Raw genomic sequence first — 19,565 nt, 5'->3', positions numbered from 1 at the left:
AGTAAGTCACTTACTTGATCCTTGTGGCTTTTCTGTTTAAGTATTATTCTAAGGATTAAATGAAATAAAATATGAGAAGTTACAATTAAGTTACTGAATTATTTTTAAAAAGAAGCACCGTCAGAGATCTGTAATAAAACTGTGAAAATGACTTACACGGTATCTTGTCTTAAGCATATACCTGCCCAAATTGATTGACCTTTCCTCAGAGTAAGACTTCTTTTATATAGTACTCACCAATTTTTTCCCTTTTCACCTTGATAGAAGTTGACTTATGTTGGGTGAGGTGAACAGGGTTTAGTCTTGGCATTGATTCACTGTACCTTAACAAGACCATTCCTCTTTAAAAAGAGAAAAAGACTACAGCTATCCTCAATAAGGCAAGATATGGTAATTACTTAGTCTCTGGATTGCCTTTGCGGTGCTTCTCTGAGGAAGATCAGGATGCTTACATAGATGGGTTTAAGTCTCAGCGTTTAAATGCTCACGATGTTAACTGTGCCTTAATAGAACTTCCCAGTAGTTCTTTCCTGTTTGATTTCCACTGTAGTATCTACTAAAATTGGAATTTTAATCTCCTGTGAAAGATAGCCAGTTAAAAATCTATATAAACTGTTCTCTAACTTCTTCATCCCACATGTGAGTCCTACAAGAAACTATACTGGCTATAAATTAAATTAAGAAGTATTTTGCTATTCTAATATCTTTTAATTTGTTTTTTGTGATTGAGCCAGTGTGGAGGTTTTCACACTGTACATTGAAATTTGCGATTTATATGGTTTTCTATCTCCAACAATAAATAATGGTAAACTTTTCCTAATTTTGAAGGAAAAATAGAAATAGAATGTTCTGAATTTTAAGCCTTTTCTTATATATCATTTCACAAGTTCAGGTCCTGTTACTCCTTAATAAGCAAAAGGATAATAAAAGTAGCACATGTGTATTAGCAGAAAAATGTTCATTCAGTTTATGATAGGATTTTATTTGGATATGTGCTCAATTTTTTTGTATGTGACTTTATATTACATGTGTAGGTGATTTTTTTTTTTTTAATTCAGGCAGTAGAGGTAAATGGCAGAATTTCATTATGTTCCCTGTGACTAATAGGTTGAGATGAGGTTTGGAACTATTGTAAATTGTTAACTGAAAATAAAATCACAAGATCTAAGATTAATGAAAAATAAAAATGAGACAGACCTTGGCTAGTGTGGCTCAGTGGATTGAGTGCAGACCTGCAAACCATAGGGTCACCGATTCAATTCCTAATCTAGGGCACATGCCTGGATTGCAGGTCAGGTCCTAGATTTAATGAGTCATACAATTATGGTTTATAAACACGTAAATCATATTACAGATTTTGAACAGCAGGTTTCACTTCTCTATTTTCAAACTAATACATTTTTTTTTTCATTAACACCAGCATGCTAGAAGTGTACCTTGTTAGCTATTTCTATAAACTGTCAACCAGTTTAACTACAGAGACACAAAAGGGTGTGTGCCTTAGTAAAGTTTTCTTAATCTGTTCAGTATTTCAGAGACAGTGACAGTATATTTGATGCTTTCTTATGCCTCTCAGTTCAAACAATTTTAAGTGGAAATACAATTGAGAAGAAGAATGTGATTGATTCTCTTTCAGGCATTTTGATATCTAGGCTGGAGGTAAAGATTTGAGAATAAAAATATAGGAAACTAAGGCATAAATAAAACTTTTCAGATTCTAGTTATAACAAAGTATCAAAGTATTATGGTAAGCACCATAATTTGTAAAGAGTAGACTAAGAGAAAGCTGGGAAAAGGAAAAAAGGAAAACCAGAAAACAGTGGCATTAAAGAGGTCACGAAGGAGCAAGTTTTGTGCCTGGCAGAAATACATGAATATCAGCTTCCTATAAGGGTTGTCTGGGAGAATGAGCTGGATTTTCAGACGTCTATGACTCTTAGAATAACTTGGATATTCTAAAGTGACAGGATATGTGGAGTCAAAACCAGGAATTGAGTTCTGCTCAGATTGAAGCATTTAAAGCTACCTGATTTTGGGAACCCTCATCTAGCATGGGATGTCATGGGATTTTTGGCAACTAAGGACCCTGGGAAAATAGCAAGTAGAAAATTGGGAAATAGGAGCAATCCATATCACATAAAACAGTTAATATTCTCCTTCATTGTTTAAAAAAAGAGTCTTTGAGTTTTTTTAATTTTACATTTCTTTTGTTGGCTTATTGGTGTGTGTGTGTGTGTTGTTGTTTTCTCAAAAGCTGTGGCTAATCCTTTATAAGCTGTTGTGATTTTTTAAAAAAGTTTTATTGTTGACACTATTATGAGGTTCCCCATTGTTCCCACTTTACCCACCTCCATTCCTCTGTCCATCATCTCACTATTGTCAGTGTCCATGGGCTATGCATATCTGTTGTTGAGCTGATCCCTTCACTTCTTTTATCTAGTCACTTTTACTCCCTGCCCTCTGACATTTGTCAGTTTGTTCCATGTTGTTGACATTTTTTTATCCTCACCTGAGGACATGCTTACTAATTTTAGACTGAGGAGAAGGGAGGGGTGAGGGAGAGAAACATTGATTGGTGCCTCTCCTATGTGCCCTGACCTGGGACCAAACCTGCAGGTCAGGTATGTGCCCTGCCTGGGAATCGAACCCTTAACCTTTAAGTTTATGGGATGACATGCCAACCAACAGAGTCACATCAACCAGGGCCATGTTGTTGACTTTTTTAAACCCAAATATACTGCCTTGAAATGGTTAATTTATAAGAAAGAGGGGAGCAAAATGGCTGAATAAAAGTAGAAGAAAATGGTTCTGTAGTTCAGCCAAATAGGAGAAGGAAGGGTTAAAAGAATGATCCTTTTCAAAATATCAAATTCCTGGAGATAACCTGAAGTAGAAAGTAGAAGTGTATTCATTTACATATTGAAAAAAAAAATGAACTCTTCTTGGTTGGAAAAGTTAAAAGTTACTTAGCTTAAGCTATCGGTTCCTTTGCATATTTGATGCAATTCTCATCAGAATCCCAAGAAGCTCTTTTCTGAACTTGACAGTATAAGGTTAAAGTCCATTTGGATAAATAAAGAGGCAAAAATACCAAAGAAAACTTTGGACTTCCGGCAAGATGGAGGCATAGGTGGATGCACCGTACCTCCACGCACAACCAAGATTGGAACAACAATTTACAGGCAGAATAACACCCAGAACTGAAAGAAAATTTGTCTGAATGGAAGTTGGACAGCCAAGAAGTTGAAATAGACCCGTTTATCCAGACTGGTAGGAGGGGCTAAGACAAGCAGCCGGGCGCGGGTCGCTGCGCAGAGAACACGATGAATTGGCGCATAAGGCAACCGGGAGCGCGTAAGGCATCTGGGGCTCGAAAGATCCCAACGGGTGGACCCTGAGTGCGCAGGCAGCAGCTGGTGGACCCAGTGAGGCGGCAATTGTGGAACAGGGCTGAGTACACAACCAAGGATCCCAGGGAAGGGACTGAACGGAGCTACTGCCATTGTTCCCTCTTGACCCCGCCCTCACATACAGTGTCACAATTTAGCGACTGGGGTGCCCAGCCCTGGTGAACACCTAAGGCCCCGCCCCTCACCGTAACAGGAGCAACCAGACCCCCCGCCCCCCCAAAAAAAGGCTAAAACAAGAACAAATCAGTGCCCCAGAACTCATCCTTTTGAGTGACCAAGAGATAGCTAACCTATCAGATGCACAGTTCAAAACACTGGTAATCAGGAAGCTCACAGACTTGGTTGATTTGGGGCACAAATTAGATGAAAAAATGCAGGTTACCATAAAAGAAATGAAGGAAAATGCACAGAGAACCAATAGTGATGGGAAGGAAACTGGGACTCAAAATAATAGAGTGGACCAGAAGGAAGAAAGAAACCACCAAACAGGAAAGAATGGAGAAATAAGAATTTTAAAAAACGAGGAGAAGCTTAGGAACCTCCAGGACATCTTTAAACGTTTCAACATCCAAATTATAGGGGTACCAGAAGGGGAAGAGGTAGAGCAACAGATTGAAAATGTATTTGAACAAATAATAAAGGAAAACTTCCCCATTCTGGCAAAGGAAATAGACTTCCAGGAAGCTCAGAGAGCCCCAAAGAAGTTGGACCCAAGAAGAAACACACCAAGGCACATCATAATTACATTAGCCAAGGTAAAAATGAAGGAGAGAATCCTAGAAGCAGCAAGAGATAAGGGGACAGTCGCCTACAAAGAAGTACCCATCAGACTGTCAGCTGATTTCTCAAAAGAGATTTACAGGCAAGAAGGGGCTGGAAAGAAGTATTCCAAGTCATGAAAGACAAGGACCTATATCCCAGATTACTCTATCCAGCAAAGATTTCATTTAGAATGGAAGGGCAGATAAAGTGTTTCTCAGATAAGGTCAAGTTAAAGGAGTTCATCATCACCAAGCCCTTATTTTATGAAATGGTAAAGGGACTTATCTAAGAAAAGAAGATACAGAAAAAACATGTAAAAGGACAGCAGACTCACAATTATTAACAACCACACCTAAAGCAAAACCAAAAGAAACTAAGCAAACAACTAGAACAGGAACAGAACCATAGAAATGGAGATCACACAGAGGGTTAGCAACAGGGGAGTAGGAGGAGGAGAGAGGGGGAAAAGGTACAGAGAATAAGTAGCGTAGATTGTAGGTAGGAAATAGGGGGAGGGTAAGAATAGTATGAGAAATGTAGAAGCTGAAGAACTTAGAAGCATGACACATGGACATGAACTAAAGGGGGAGAGGGTGTACAGGGTGGAGGGGACTGAAGGGGAAAATGGGACAACTATAATAGCATAATCAATAAAATATATTTAAAAAAAACTTTGAAAGTAATGATGAGTGAGAACCAACCCTTTTAAAAATTATGAAACAGTACAGCTTTTTTTTTTTTTAAAGATTTATTTATTTATTTATTTTTAGAGAGGGAAGGGAGGGAGGAAGAGAGAGAAACATCAATGTGCGGTTGCTGGGGGTTATGGCCGGCAACCCAGGCATGTACCCTGGCTGGGAATCGAACCTGGGACACTTTGGTTCCCAGCCCGCGCTCAATCCACTGAGCTACACCAGCCAGGGCTGAAACAGTACAGCTATTTTAAAAGTTTGTTAGTGGTATAAGAATATAACAGTTGACAGCATTCAATTACCTAAGGAATCAGTCCTTTAAGAATTAATTTCACATGTACTAAATAGGGGGAATAACAGGATTGTTTATTGCCATATTATAATATTAACCATTTGGGAAAAAATATATTTAGATCCTTATACCACAACAAATATCAAAGTAAGCTTCAGATAGTTAAATAAATTATTAGTAAATACAAAAAGTCAAATGGTTGAAACAAAAAATACAATGTTTGACAAACTTGAAGAAGGGCTATAATAAAATGATAAAGGAAATCACAAAGGACAAGATTGATTTATTTGACTACTTAAAAATTTTTAAGTTCCACTGGAGTGGGATGGGTGCGGGAAGGAAATGGAGACTACTGTATTTGATCAACAGTAAAAAAATGTCAAACAAAATTTAAAAAAAATAGAGAAAAGTAATAAAAAAAATGTTCAAGTTCTAGTTGAATTATTTATTCCAAATTGGCATTCTTTAGCCCTGTCTGGTTTGGCTCTGGATTGAGCACCAGACTGTGAAGCAAAGGGTCACCGGTTCAGTTCCCAGTCTGGGCACATGCCTGGGTTCCAGTCCAGGTCTTCAGTGGGGGGCGTGTGAAGGACAACCACACACTGAGGCTTCTCTCCCCCTCTCTCTCTCTCCTTTACCCTCTCTCCAAAAATAAATAAATAATTAAATAAATAACATTAAGATCTTTAAAAAATACTGGCATTCTTTAAGGTAAATAAGGGTCGAGTTTGGCAAAATGCATGGTTATTCATGCTTATTGTCATTGTCTTAATTTTTACGCTTTCTTTGCTTTAATCTTTTCTTAATGCTTGTGTTGTTCCTTTCCATTTTTAGAAAATACCTTTGGTCTCAGGTATAATTTTAAAAGTTATTGGTGGTGGTCAGAGTACATAGTAAAACCAAGAAATAAAGGTTAAACACAAGTGGAGAGCATCCTTCTTAAATGGGTATTAATATAACTGACCCAAAGGAGCTGACCTGCATAGGCTAGCTGAGTTACCTGAGAACACAAATCTATCGTCTTCCAGTCCAATACTTTGTGTGTTTGCGGCGGGGGTGGGGGGGGGGTTACTCTGGAAGAATGGATCAGTTTTGGGGGGGTTTTGAAGTGTTCTGCAATTTTGGTTGTTATTTCTTTCACCTCTATAATTTTTCCATCCCATGTGGAAGCCAGCCTATATTACTATAAGGAAAGTAATTTTATGAGTTTCTATAAAACATAAATTTGAAACAGAAGTTAATAGAGAGTTACTCATTTTAAGACTTGATCAAACAATTTAAATGTAAATTTTCTATTATAAAGTCCAAACTTCATACCATAAAATTCCAGGCCTTTATAATATAGCTTCACTCTGTCCTTTTAGCCTTATTTTTCAATGTTTCTCTGTACTCCTTAGGGACCCAGACTATTGTGTTCACTGCTTTGTCATTTTCTGGTACTGGTATAATGCTTAGCGTGTAGTTGGTGCCTAATATTTTGTTTCTGAAAAGTGAAACATGCCTTCCTCAGAACAGATGCAATTTAGAACAATAGTTAAAATTAGAATGATGCAAATTATATTGTATTTCTTCACTGGAATTTTTTTACATCAGAGTATGTAGTGAAAATGTGAATGTTGGGTACCATAGTGGTAAATCAGTATGTAGCATATTGTTTTATGTGAAAGGACTTATCATCTTTGTGCGTATACAAGTGGTATAAAAGTATACTAAGACTTGTTTAAACCAAACTTAAAATGAGGAAGGATAAAGGGAAAAAATCTGTCAGTATAATTATCAAATTTGAGTAGCCAGAAAGGACAGAAGAAAACTTTTGGAGGTAATGGATATGTGTTTTACCTTGATTGTGGTGATAGTGTCATGAGTGTATGTGTCCAAATTCATTGAACTATATACATTAAATATGTGCAGTTTGTTTTGCATATCAGCTCTGCCTCAATAAAGCTGTTTTTTAAAATGTGAGTAGTCAAGAATATATTTAATATGTATGTATGAACATCATGCATAGACTATGGCTTCTAAAAGCATTTTTAAGATCACTGATTAAATAAGGCAGTTTGAACACTTAACCTCTGGTCCCTTTCTAAACTTCCTAAAATTTATATATATCTTTATGTATAAAAAATAAACAAAAGAAAAAAACAAAATTGGAGCAGAGATGGCATCAAATTGAGATGTGGACAAAAGATTGAAAAGTGAACAGCACAGTGACCAATGAAAAAGGGACCTAACAAGGAAAGCTGAAACTTGCTGTCTTGTAGGTGGGAAAACCAGTAAGAAGCAAAATGATTCTCTTCAAAGAACCTTCCAGAAAGGCTCAGAAATCGGGGGTCCCACTTAAGCTGTTGTATGACACTGAAAACAAGAAGAGTACTTGAATGTCTCCATGAAGAGGATTTAGAACCCCATATTCCATCCATCAAAATTGAGCAGGCAGATGACTGCTTCTCCCATACCTTGTTTGGCACATAGTAGGAAGGATATACTCTGGAGTGGCTGAACAGGGAATCTCTGGATTCAGGGACATTAGGTCCAACTAATGGGAGTTGTAGTTATTGTCTTAACTCAGACCAGGAATCTGCCTACTGACTGATGAGATCCTCCAGCCCCCTTGCTCTTACCCTTTATTTCATTCCCGGAATACTGGTGTCCACTTCTGGTATTGACAGAATTCCCTTCCTAAAAAACTAACCAGCCCAGGAGAGGAAAGCTATCATCATTATTGATGGTAGTGCCCATCAATGATACTGCAAGGACTATGTTCAGTTCCCATGCAATAAGATGATCACTAAAGCACAAGCCCTCCCCCATAACACACATACACATCTTTCAGTCATTTTAAATATTTTATTCTTTTTTTCAAGGTGCAATTTAAGAGAATTTAAGAGATTTATGTGTACATTTGTTCAATAACAGTTTATATTCAACACCATGCTGTGCTGTGTTAGCCTCAGAGGCATAACATAGTGGTTAGACCATCATGCAGTTTACAAAGTGAACTAAACCAGGAATGATCAGACATTTGACAAAGCCCCTAACATGAAAGACAACCTCAAATAAGCAGGGGGAAAAGGAACTGGAAGGAAATGGAGACAATACACAGTAGACAAACGATATGGGGGAAGTGGACAGATGTCCGTTTTTTTTTTTTTTTCATTCATTAGGAAATACTGATGCCATGAAATAAGAATTGGATAGTAAAAAATAAGCTACTGGAAATTAAAAATGTAACAGCATAAATTTTAAAAATCAAAACAAAAATTGGAAGATAATCAAGGATATTGCTCATGAATATAAACAAAGAGAGAAATTGCAGAGGGAAGAATCAAACCAAGAGGTCTGTTAAATAGTAATAATAGTAGTAGTCTGGAAGGGGACCAGAAGTAAAAAGTTAGCAAAGGAATAAAAATTTTCTAGTAACAAAACATTAATTTTGATATAGAACGTTCCCAATATAGTAGATTAAAAATTATAGTACAGTGGATTTTAGACAGTTACATGAAGTTATAGAACATCAAGAATAAAAAAAGCCTGAAAGCAGCCCTGGCTGGCGTAGCTCAGTGGATTGAGCACGGGCTGTGAACCAAAGTGTCGCAGGTTTGATTCCCAGTCAGGGTACTTGCCTGGGTTGCAGGCCACGACCCCCAGCAACCACACATTGATGTTTCTTTCTCTCTCTCTTTGTCCCTCCCTTCCCTCTCTAAAATAAACAAACAAACAAACAAAATCTTAAAAAAAAAAAGCCTGAAAGCACCAAGAGAAAAAAAAAAAGTTCACACTCAAAAGGACAGGAATCAGAATTATAAAATTCTGAAGGAAAATAATTTCTAATGGGGAATTCTATACCTTTTCAAAAAAGTCTAACATTGAAAACATAATAAATATACAAAGCCTTAAGAAATTTGTCTCCTTATATATAGTTCTTTAAAAAATGTTTACTGATTTTAGGGAGAGGGGAAGAAGGAGAGAGAGAAACATCAATTGGTTGCTTCCCATACACTGCCTAACTAAGGATTGAACCTGCAACCTACGTATATTCACTGACTGGGAATGGAGCCCCCCAACCTTTCTGTGTACTAGATGATGCTCCAACCTTTTGGTGTACTGGCTCCAACCAATTGAGCCACACTGATTGGGGACTATATAGTTCTTAAGAAGCAACTAGAGGGTGTATAACCCACCAAAACAAGGGAGTATACCTAGAAAAAGGAAGGCTGGGTGTGGGAAAGAGGAGTATGACACAGAAGAGAAATCATCTCTGTGGTGCCCTAAGGAGCCAGTATCCCACACTGGAACAGGAGGGCGGGCCAAAGTTTGAAGAGAGTTGCCCGTGGTGTTGATAAAGTTACCTGGTGTGCCTGACTAGTTTAGAGGGGGTGTACAAATCTGCAGGTAAATTGTAAGAAGGGCTGAATTACTGATGATACATAGAGAACCAAGCCATCCAGAAACACAAAGCAATTATTAGGCAAAACAAGAACATGTACAAGAGAAATAAAATAACTGTATCACTGATATGAATAACAACTAAAGTCATAAGATGGAACAACAAAAATTATAATATTACAGTCTTGGGAGGATGAAGAAGACACAGTAGAAAGACAATAGAGAATATATGAAATAGAACAGTATGGATTTTAAAATATTTTGAGATAATGAAGGTAAATCTTAGAAACAGCTATTTAAAAACATTGAAAGTTGACGTCTGGGTAGCTAAATGCCTATGTGAGGGGCTACTGTTTTTTCATTAAAATTCTTGGATTTGACTTTTTAAACAGTATTAATTTGTTAAACATTAAGTTTTTTGGTTTGACAAATTATAATTTTTGTTCATAACCACATATAACCACTCTATATAATAAACTTAACTACATAATTGTTACCTATCAACTTGTTTTTAAAAGGATGAACATTCTCAAAATAGCCTTTTGTTAATCTTGTTTTTCAGTTGCCTTGTAGAAGGGGATGCTAAGGAAGAAATACTGCAGCCACCGGAACCTCACCCAGTGCCACCCATCTTGACACCTTCTCCCCCTTCGGCTTTTCCAACAGTTACTACTGTGTGGCAGGACAATGACAGATACCATCCAAAGCCAGTGTTGCACATGGTTTCATCAGAACAACATTTGACAGACCTCAACAGAAATTATAATAAATCAACAGAACTTCCAGGGAAAAATGAATCAACTATTGAACAGACCGATAAAAAATTAGAGCGAAATTTAAGTTTTGAAATTAAGAAGGTCCCTCTCCAAGAGGGACCAAAAAGTTTTGATGGGAACACACTCTTGAATAGGGGACATGCAATTAAAATTAAATCAGCTTCACCTAGGGACCCAAAAGTTGATGATAATTCCCAGAATTCCTGTGTGGATTGTAGTGGGTCACAGTCAAATAAAGCTGCAGTTAGTCCACCAGAAGAATCACAGAAGAATTCAGACACACCTCCAAGGCCAGACCGCTTGCCTCTTGATGAGAAGGGACATGTAATGTGGTCATTTCATGGACCCGAAAATACCCTACCTGTGCCTGATTCATCTGAAGGAAAATCCTCAGATAACCACTGTCAAACAATGAAAACTGTGAGTTTAACACCAAGCCCCACAATACAAGTTGAAACCCAGGATCTTGTGGATCATCGTAGCAATTCACCTCTATTCAGAGCACCCCTCAGTTTTACTAATCCTCTTCACTCGGATGACTCAGACTCAGATGAAAGGAACTGTGATGATGCTTTGACCAAGAATAAAACTAGTATTTCAACAGCAAGTGCCACAGTTTCTGCTGCCAGTAGTATTGAAAGCATTTCTACAAGGAAAGTATTGCCAATGTCCATTGCTAGGCATGATATAGCAGGAACAATACATTCAGGTGCTGAAAAAGGTAATAATAGTATCTAACACTTAAATATTTTTACTATGTGCCAGTCACTGTTTTAAGCACTTTAGCTGTATTAATTCATTGTGTTTTATTCTATACTTGACTCTAGAACCTACAGCAAAATTTCATTATTTTAGATTTAAAAAATTTTAAGTATTCTGTTTCTTACCTTAATTTGATCACATTGCATTGCTGGGTTTTCTGTTTTCAAAATGTTTCAATTGTTGTAACTGAAAATTTTCTCTTCTTCTATAGTGTGGCTTTCAGTGCTGTGAACTTGAAAGACGATTTTCTTTTTCCGATTGAATAAGTACTACTCATACTGTGGTGTCTTTATTTTTCCTAACTCAGACATACTGTATTTTTTATTTTAAGAATGTATCTGAGCCCTGGCTGGGGTAGCTCAGTGGATTGAGCGTGGGCTGCAAACCAAAGTGTCGCAGGTTCGATTCCCAGCCAGGGTACATCACTGGGTTGCAGGCCATAACCCCCAGCAACTGCACATTGATGTTTCTCTCTCTCTCTCTTATATATATATATATATATATATATGTGTGTGTGTGTGTGTGTGTGTGTATGTATGTATGTATATGTATGTATATATGTATATACTCCCTCCCTTCCCTCTCTAAAAATAAATAAAATCTTTAAAAAAAAAGAATATATCTGATGAATAGATGAGAGTTTAAGTTAGTTCCCGAAATTTATAGGATTTCCTATGTTCTTGAGTCTTCTGTGTTTTATTTGAAGGGTCTTCAGAAGATAATGGATACCACAATAAATACTACTTTTACCAGTTTGCCATAATTTAAAAGTGTTAATATCTTTTTATCCCTCAACTTTAGAGTTTTAAAAATAACGATCAAGTTAAAGCTATACTCAAGAAAATGTGTAGACAATAAATTTACATTTGGGGCACCCCACCCCCTTTTCAGCCATGATGTCTTGGGCCTAGGAAAATTTTTTTTTATGATTATTAGAAATAGAATGGGTTGAGGGAAGGAAGGATGCATGATGTGATATGCTCTTTAAATTTACTGCCACATGCCCAGTTTTTTGGTGATAACAGAAAAGAGTCCTTTAAAATACCACATACTATACAGGGATAGTTGAAAGCACCCTACTGTATATTGGCTCACTTCTGCTTTTTATTTTATTTGTATATCAAAGCAAAGATAGCTATAAATGTGATTTCTGTTTCTTTTCACCCTGTCCTGATTATGCTAAATTAATCTGGTGTTAAATGAAGATTTTCCTGTGTAAGTGTTCTGTGCAACAGCATAACTAACTATAAGCAGTTCTGTTCTTAATATCATTATTTATCTTCAGATGAACCATTGGCTCAAGAATAGATTTTTGTTTCTTTTAGAACTTTGTAGGGAGTTAAACAGAATAATTCTGTTTTGATACCTAAAACAACTGGCATAAATTACTGCCTGACAGAAATTCCTGGCTATGAATTTTTAAACTGACTCTGGTATACTGAAAGATTCTCAAACTTGGCTACACTAGGCCCCCATGCAATGTATTATTCACAAAAGTCTGTGTAAAAATGTGGTGTTTAGAGGTTAAGTAACCTCTAAAACAAGTTTATAACGTAGGAAAGGCAATCCAGAGATTGAGGGAGAAATATGTAGTTTAAAAGCAAGGGCCACAGTTTGGAAATAAAAAAGGCTTTAAGAGAGAAGAGATACAAAGTTTTTGAAAGATACTTGATACTTAACGTAAACAAGTAAGATTGCCCTACCTGATTTGTTCAGTTAATTATGAAATGGCACCACAATGCCAAGATTATGCATCCCTTTCTTCCAGCAGCCATCCCTTTGTCACTGATTTGTTAGTAACAAAAGGGGAAGGATGATGATGGCTCAGACTCTTACTAAGTATTGGACTGGAACTTTGCTCTCAGCAGGACGCAAAACTCTTACTATCTTGTATATTAAACTAAATAAATGTGAACGGACAGTAACAATCATACCTGGCTCATTCTTCTTGAAAATTGAAAATGGTTTACTTAATTTTCAATCTCTTTTTAATAGCCTGTCAAATGTGGTAAAATAGCAAAATATCATGGCAAGATTTTAAAAAAAGAATTGTCAAGGCCAGGACAAAATAATACAGGACCTCACATTTCCCTTCCTTTACCTCATCCTCCCTAACATAAGAGTCCACACATGGAATTTTATCCTCATGTTTTCTTTCCCTACCTTTCCAGTGAAACCTCAAAAGATCTAATTCACCCTATGCCATAGTAAGGCTGGTGAGGCTTAATGCATTGTATTCTCTAAGAGGTAATTTTGTTTTTACTGAAAAGCTTTTATATGGCTTCAGTCAGTATTATCATAGTCATGCACTGCTGTTTAAAAGATTTTAGTTAATATATGAATGGACATTCAAAAAAGTTATTTTTATGTACAGTAGAAAAATTACTACTTCACATCTGTTATTTTAATCGCCACTATTTAAAAAATGACTGAATTACATAGTTAAAATGAGTGGCATTTAAAAACTAAAGAGAACAGATGGTGTGAAGTGTGGCAGAACTCATCAAGTCCAGTTAGGCAGTAGATTCCGGTTTGGGAAATACTGCCTTAGATCAAATGACAAAGCTTTGCTTTGTGGATTCAAAGCATCATCATCATACCCAGTAAAGAAGTCACCTGCGCTGGCTTTTCTGGAGACTGCCTCCAGGCTCAGAGGGCAGTGTGATAATGTTTGCGGGCTGTTGGGAAAGTTATGGGAGAGTCATTTTCTCTCTGTGATGGATTTCATTCTTATTTACTGAATAGGCCTTGTAATTCTTGACAAGTCAAATGGTAAGGATTTCTTGTTTAATGTTTGCTTTAAAAAAAACTTTCAGATACTTATGGCAATGAATTGAGAATATCAAGAAAGCTCTCTTGCTTAGATAATAAGATCATTTTTATGAGTCAACATTTTTTAACAAAGTACATAATTTGTCTAAATTTTATGTATTTAATATAGATGTTGCCATTAGTGAAGATTTACCTCCTCCTCTCCCTGAACGAACTCCCGAGTCTTTTGTATTAGCAAGTGAACATAGTGAGTATTTCTTCTGCTTTTATAAAAATACTTCATACTCTAGTTTAAACTCTGAAAAACATGGCTGATGTTAATGTAGTTGGTATTAAACTGTATAATTAAATTAAAAAACAGGTTTGAATTGATACTGACAAATGTTTTTAATTCCTTGTATGAAAAATACTTTTAAAAATGTTATTTTTACTTGCTAAGATAACTGAAATGACTGTATTTATGTTAGATACTATAATGCAATTAAATGCAATTACAAATGTATTTGCAATGTGGAGTCTTTTGTGCCATTTCAGGTAAGTAAACATTTAAGTTGGGTTGTTAGTTGGGCATCATTCAGTTGGTATTAACTGAAGGACACTTAAGGCCACAAGAGTATCAATGAGAACTGGGAATAGTGATCATAATATAAAGCCCTAATAATACACTTCTCTTCTTCCCCTCTAGAGAAAGAGTACAGGAACAGCTTTAATATATGTCTCAGTGTCTCATGCTCTGTGGACATGATCATTACTCTTACCAGAATTACATTTCACCAGTATTTTATTAATTTTAACTGATTTTAAGAATGTTGCCCTGGCTGGTATGGCTCAGTGGATTGAGTGCCCTCCTGCAAACTGAAAGGTCGCCAGTTGGATGAGTCCCACTTAGAGCCCGTGCCTAGGTTGTGGGGCCAGTTCTCAGGTTAGGTGTGTGTATCAGTTCATTGATGTTTTGCTGTTTCTCTCCTGTTTCTCCCTCCCTGCCCCCCTCTCTAAAAACAAATACATAAAAATATTATGGAAATATATGGCTTCACTATTTAAAAAAAAATTGTTAAGAACAATGAAGCCATATATACGTCAGAATATTAAACAAGTCTGTCAAAGCTGTAGATTATAGTGAGCTTATAATAAACTGATGACTGAATTTTTATTTTTTATTTATTTTTAGTTGTTTTTTTAGCATAGTTTTTTGTTTTTTGTTTTTTTTTTAAGATTTTATTTATTTTTAGAGAGGGAAGGGAAGGAGAGACAGAGAGAGACAGAGAGAGACAGAGAGACAGAGAGAAACATCAGTGTGTGGTTGCTGGGGGCCATGGCCTGCAACCCAGGCATGTACTCTGACTGGAATCGAACCTGCGACACTTTGGTTCACAGCCCACGCTCAATCCACTGAGCTATGCCAGCCAGGAGTTGTTTTTTTTTAATAGAGAGAGAAAGGGAAGGAGAGAGGGAGAGAAACATCAATGTGTGGTTGTGTTTCACACATCCCCTACTGGGGATCTGGCCCACAACCCGGGAATGTGCCCTGACTGGGAATTGAACCAGCAACCTTTTGGTTTTCAGGCCCGTGCTCAATCCACTGAGCTACACCAGCCAGGACTGAATTTTTAAAATTAAATTTTAAGAAAGGAAACTTAAAGGGATATTCTTAAGTTGATTGAAGCAAGAAAATTTTTTATGAAAGTGATAGTTTCTAAAAATCTATAGAATGTTTTTGTATATTATCTAATATAAGAAATTTCAAGAAGTAAAGATGTTAATTTTAATTGTGAGATTTCCTTTTTCTCAGGTACACCTGAATGGAGTGAACTTCAAAGTCAGGAAAAGTCTGAACAAAAAAAATCTGAAGTGAGTCCTTTGGATTGAAACAGCTCAGTATTTTTGCTCTTTGGTTAATTTCTCATAGGTTCATTTATTATAATAACTTCTAGCTTAAGACTATTAAACATATTTTTTATCAGTATTTCTCACGCTAGATTTTAGGTGAAATGTGAGGTCTGAATTTTTTTAAAGGGTAGCCTGGTCTACTTATGACCATCATTATACTTCAGAGTGTTATTTTCACAAGCTGCTTTTTGAAATTTGTAAATTATCCTGGGGGTATAAATAAAACTGGAGTTACTTTTTCAGGGTCATAGTACTTTCTTAGATTTTTTTCCTTCTGTTATAGTATTAGATACATTACCTCCCTTTGGTTTTTTCTGGTTACATGAGGTTTCCTTTCACATTTAGGGAAAAATATTGGTAGCTAAGTATTTTAGCCATGGAAAAGAATTGTTTTTCATCAATATTAACTTTTTCGTATTTCTCCCATATTTTAATATCCCTGAAATTGGGGTACATGTTACAACTGCTTAAAAGCTTTGATATACTTTCTAATAAAATAGTAGTAACCTATGATAATTATGTTTCTAGTTTATGATTTATAAATATGGTAAAAGACTGGCAAAATGTAGAAGTATGTATGTTTTTTTGTGTAGTAGCTCCTGCATTTTCAGTTTTTATCCAGAAGGAAAAAGAAAAGGAATTTCCCTATCCTTTTACTCCCAATATAAAATATTGTCCATTTAAAAATTTTAAGTCTAATTATAAACAATTGAAAACACCATTGTTTTCTTTTCCTTTGACAGAGAATCTTGATAAGTCTTGATTTCTTGGGACTTATAATAATTATAACAGACAAAATTTTCTGTAGTTGTTCATAAAGCTATTAACTGTCTTCTTTATAGGGCTTGATAACCTCTGGAAGTGAAAAATATGGTAAGTTAGATTTTTTTAAAAGATTTTATTTATTTATTTTTAGAGAGGGAAGGGAGGAAGATAGAGAGAGAGAAACATCAATGTGCAGTTGCTGGGGGTCATGGCCTGCAACCCGGGCATGTACTCCGACTGGGTATCAAACCTCCGATGCTTTGGTTTGCAGCCCACACTCAATCCACTGAGCTAAGCCAGCCAGGGCTTAACTTTTTTTTTTTTTTAAGATTTTTTTATTTTCGGGGATGGGGAGAAGAGGGGAACGGAGGGAGAAAGAGGGAGAGAAACATAGATCAGTTGCCTCTTGGATGCCCCCAACCAGGGGCCTAGTCTGCAACCCAGGCATGTGCCCTGATCAGCATCAAACTAGAGACCTTTCTTCACTTTGTGAGACAATGCCCAACCCAATGAGTCACACCAGTCAGAGAAGATCCAGGATTATTAAATAAAGTAAGAACATAAGGAGAATCTTCACATTGCAGAAGTATTCATTTCAGATTTCTAGATGTCCTCAAGAACACCTTATGATATCCTATGCTCACTACCCTAGCATTTATATTTATATGGGCCTCTAAAATCATAATGCCCTGAGAGAAAACTTGTTCATTTAACTTAATGTCCATATTAAAACAATTACAGGATTCTACATATGATGCTACAAATAATGGTAACTAACAGTGGCTTTGTTTTGTATTTCATATCATCCAGCAGGAGGTATTCACACAGAGACTTGTACAGAATGTCCACCTACTTCGAGTAAGAAGAAAGATCAAATGCCAGAAAGTCCAACAAAAGGCACAGATATTGGTAATTTCAGAATCTGAATTAAGTTAATGCTGGCAAGATTGAGCAAAGTTCATTTGCCATTATTGTAGGATATTCTTAAGACAAAGTTTATTAAACTTTGCACTGTAATTCATTCAGTTTTTTAAATGAGATACTTCCCAATTGAACATTGGTTTGTGTTTATAGTTTTATTTATTTAGTTTGAATTCTAAATTCCCATGTGGAAATTTATTTGTTCCAGAAAATAAGGATGTCTGGCATGGTTTTAACTGTATAAAAATATTTCTGTATACTAACCAGTAATTGTGGTGTTTTGATTATAGGTTTTGGTAGTCGCTGTGGAAAACCTAAAGGACCAAGAGATCCACCTTCAGAATGGACATGATTCAGGGAGCCAGAAAACACTTTAAATTATACTGGAAAATTCAAGTGCCACTGAAAGCCAGATTAATAGTATTCCATCTTAAAAATGTGGGACTAACAGCAGTATAGATTGTTACCTTAGCCATTTTGGCTGGGAGCATCTACCTGCCTTATACTACACACTTAGAAAGTATTACATATGGTTTCTTTTGTAACTACAAGTATTACTGCCTTAATGTCTCTTAACCCTGTTACACGCTGCTTGTAAACATGTTAATATAGTAATACTTTTATGATAAATTGAGTTTAAGGACTACTCTTTTGCTAATGTTTTATCATGTATGCATTATTTTGTATATGTACAGGGCAAGTAGGTATATAATTTGATAAAGTTGGAGTCATAAAATATTAACAGAAGATGTAAGAAATTTCTGCATGGTCTAATCTTTGTGTACCTTATTTGTAAATTATTTGCCCTGAAGTTTTAGAAAATAGTTTCTGAATTTTAAAATTGCTGGATTCATGCAGCCAGCATTGCAGGTTATCAGAGATCAAAGATTGTAATAATAATACATTTTGTAAATTGTAAGCAAAAAATTATTTTTATATTATATACTGTCTAACTGTCTATTCTAATTGTCCTTGTTTTCATCTAGTCATGGAGATTCAGTAAGTGCCTTGGAACAAAAATATTGAATTCTCTTAGCTCGTGTGTGTTACTTTAATATTTGAACTCAACTGGGATTAGAAGACTATCAAAATATATGTATGTTTCAGGATATTTGACCAGCCATTAAAAAAAAAAACAAAAAACAGTTTTACAGTGCTTACTTGTTTTAGTTTTTCATTCCTTATTCCTAGGAAATCAGAGTTATTTTCTGCCTTCCTGCTGGCTTAGTTTTACCTTACAGACATGACTCTTAAAGAAGAGAGAACACCTTCTGCAAATACATAGCTTTGCAGTTGTAATACTAATTTTGATGCTAGCCTTTGAGTCAGCCCTAGGCATCACTGCCTACTAAGGTACTAGTAAAACGTCAAACAAATGTTAGTTTCTTTCCATCACTCTACTGGAGCACAGGTCCCATCTATAAGAACCAAGTTTGAATTGTGACATCATGGATTAAAGTTAGTGGACATCTATCTTTGCCTTCTGCATACAAAAGGGGGAGGGAGAAATTGAGACTAAATAAAGATAGAGGGGGGTAGACTTATGTGAATAGAAGGAAGATCATTGTGGAAGACAAAATACAACTTCATGCCAAAATATTTTTAAAACCACATGGTCTTCATGTTGATCCCCTTAGAATTTCCAGTTTTTCTTCTACATTTTGGTCATAAGGAAATATGAATACAGTGGACCCTTAACATTCACAAGAAATAGGCATCTTTATAGCAGATTCATTTCCTAATAAAATTTATACTGAAATATAACTGAAAAATATTTAGTCCCTTCACACACTTGATAATTTGTGTAATACAGTACTAAAATCATTTGTCAAAATTTTTTTCTTGGGACCAGGTTTCTCTTGAAGCATAATGTATTCAGAAGGGTGCAAAAATCATGATAATGTAGACACACATGCCTCTGTATGATCACTACCTAGGTCAGACAACAGAACAGATGAGCCACTAAGAAGATTCCCCCTTAGGCTTCTGGAATTGGTTTGTTAGTTATTCTGTGAAAAGCAGTTGCTCATTTTTCATTGCAATAGAGCTTTGCATTATATGAATATGTCACAGTTTGTCCAATCAGCTATTGACATTTGGGTTTCTGATTTGGGAATATTACAAATTATGTTTAGGT

General features: G+C 36.0%; 1 protein-coding gene across 1 annotated transcript in view; it reads left to right on the top strand.

Moving 5' to 3' along the window:
• The window catches only part of PTPN12 (protein tyrosine phosphatase non-receptor type 12), a 93,196-nt gene extending 74,623 nt beyond the window's left edge, over positions 1-18,573 (top strand). Inside the window, exons 13-18 of the mRNA XM_045827956.1 lie at positions 10,105-11,039; positions 14,022-14,099; positions 15,645-15,703; positions 16,585-16,615; positions 17,318-17,416; positions 17,719-18,573. Coding sequence (XP_045683912.1) covers positions 10,105-11,039; positions 14,022-14,099; positions 15,645-15,703; positions 16,585-16,615; positions 17,318-17,416; positions 17,719-17,780 — 1,264 coding nt within the window. The 3' untranslated portion in view covers positions 17,781-18,573. The remainder of the gene's footprint in view (positions 1-10,104; positions 11,040-14,021; positions 14,100-15,644; positions 15,704-16,584; positions 16,616-17,317; positions 17,417-17,718) is intronic.
• The last annotated feature ends 992 nt before the right edge of the window (positions 18,574-19,565 follow it).

The sequence above is a fragment of the Phyllostomus hastatus genome, unplaced genomic scaffold, assembly GCF_019186645.2.
Source record: "Phyllostomus hastatus isolate PE091 unplaced genomic scaffold, TTU_PhHast_1.1 phas_scaffold_78, whole genome shotgun sequence".
In the NCBI taxonomy this organism is placed as follows: Eukaryota; Metazoa; Chordata; class Mammalia; order Chiroptera; family Phyllostomidae; genus Phyllostomus; species Phyllostomus hastatus.
This window is presented reverse-complemented; position numbering and strand designations above follow the sequence as displayed.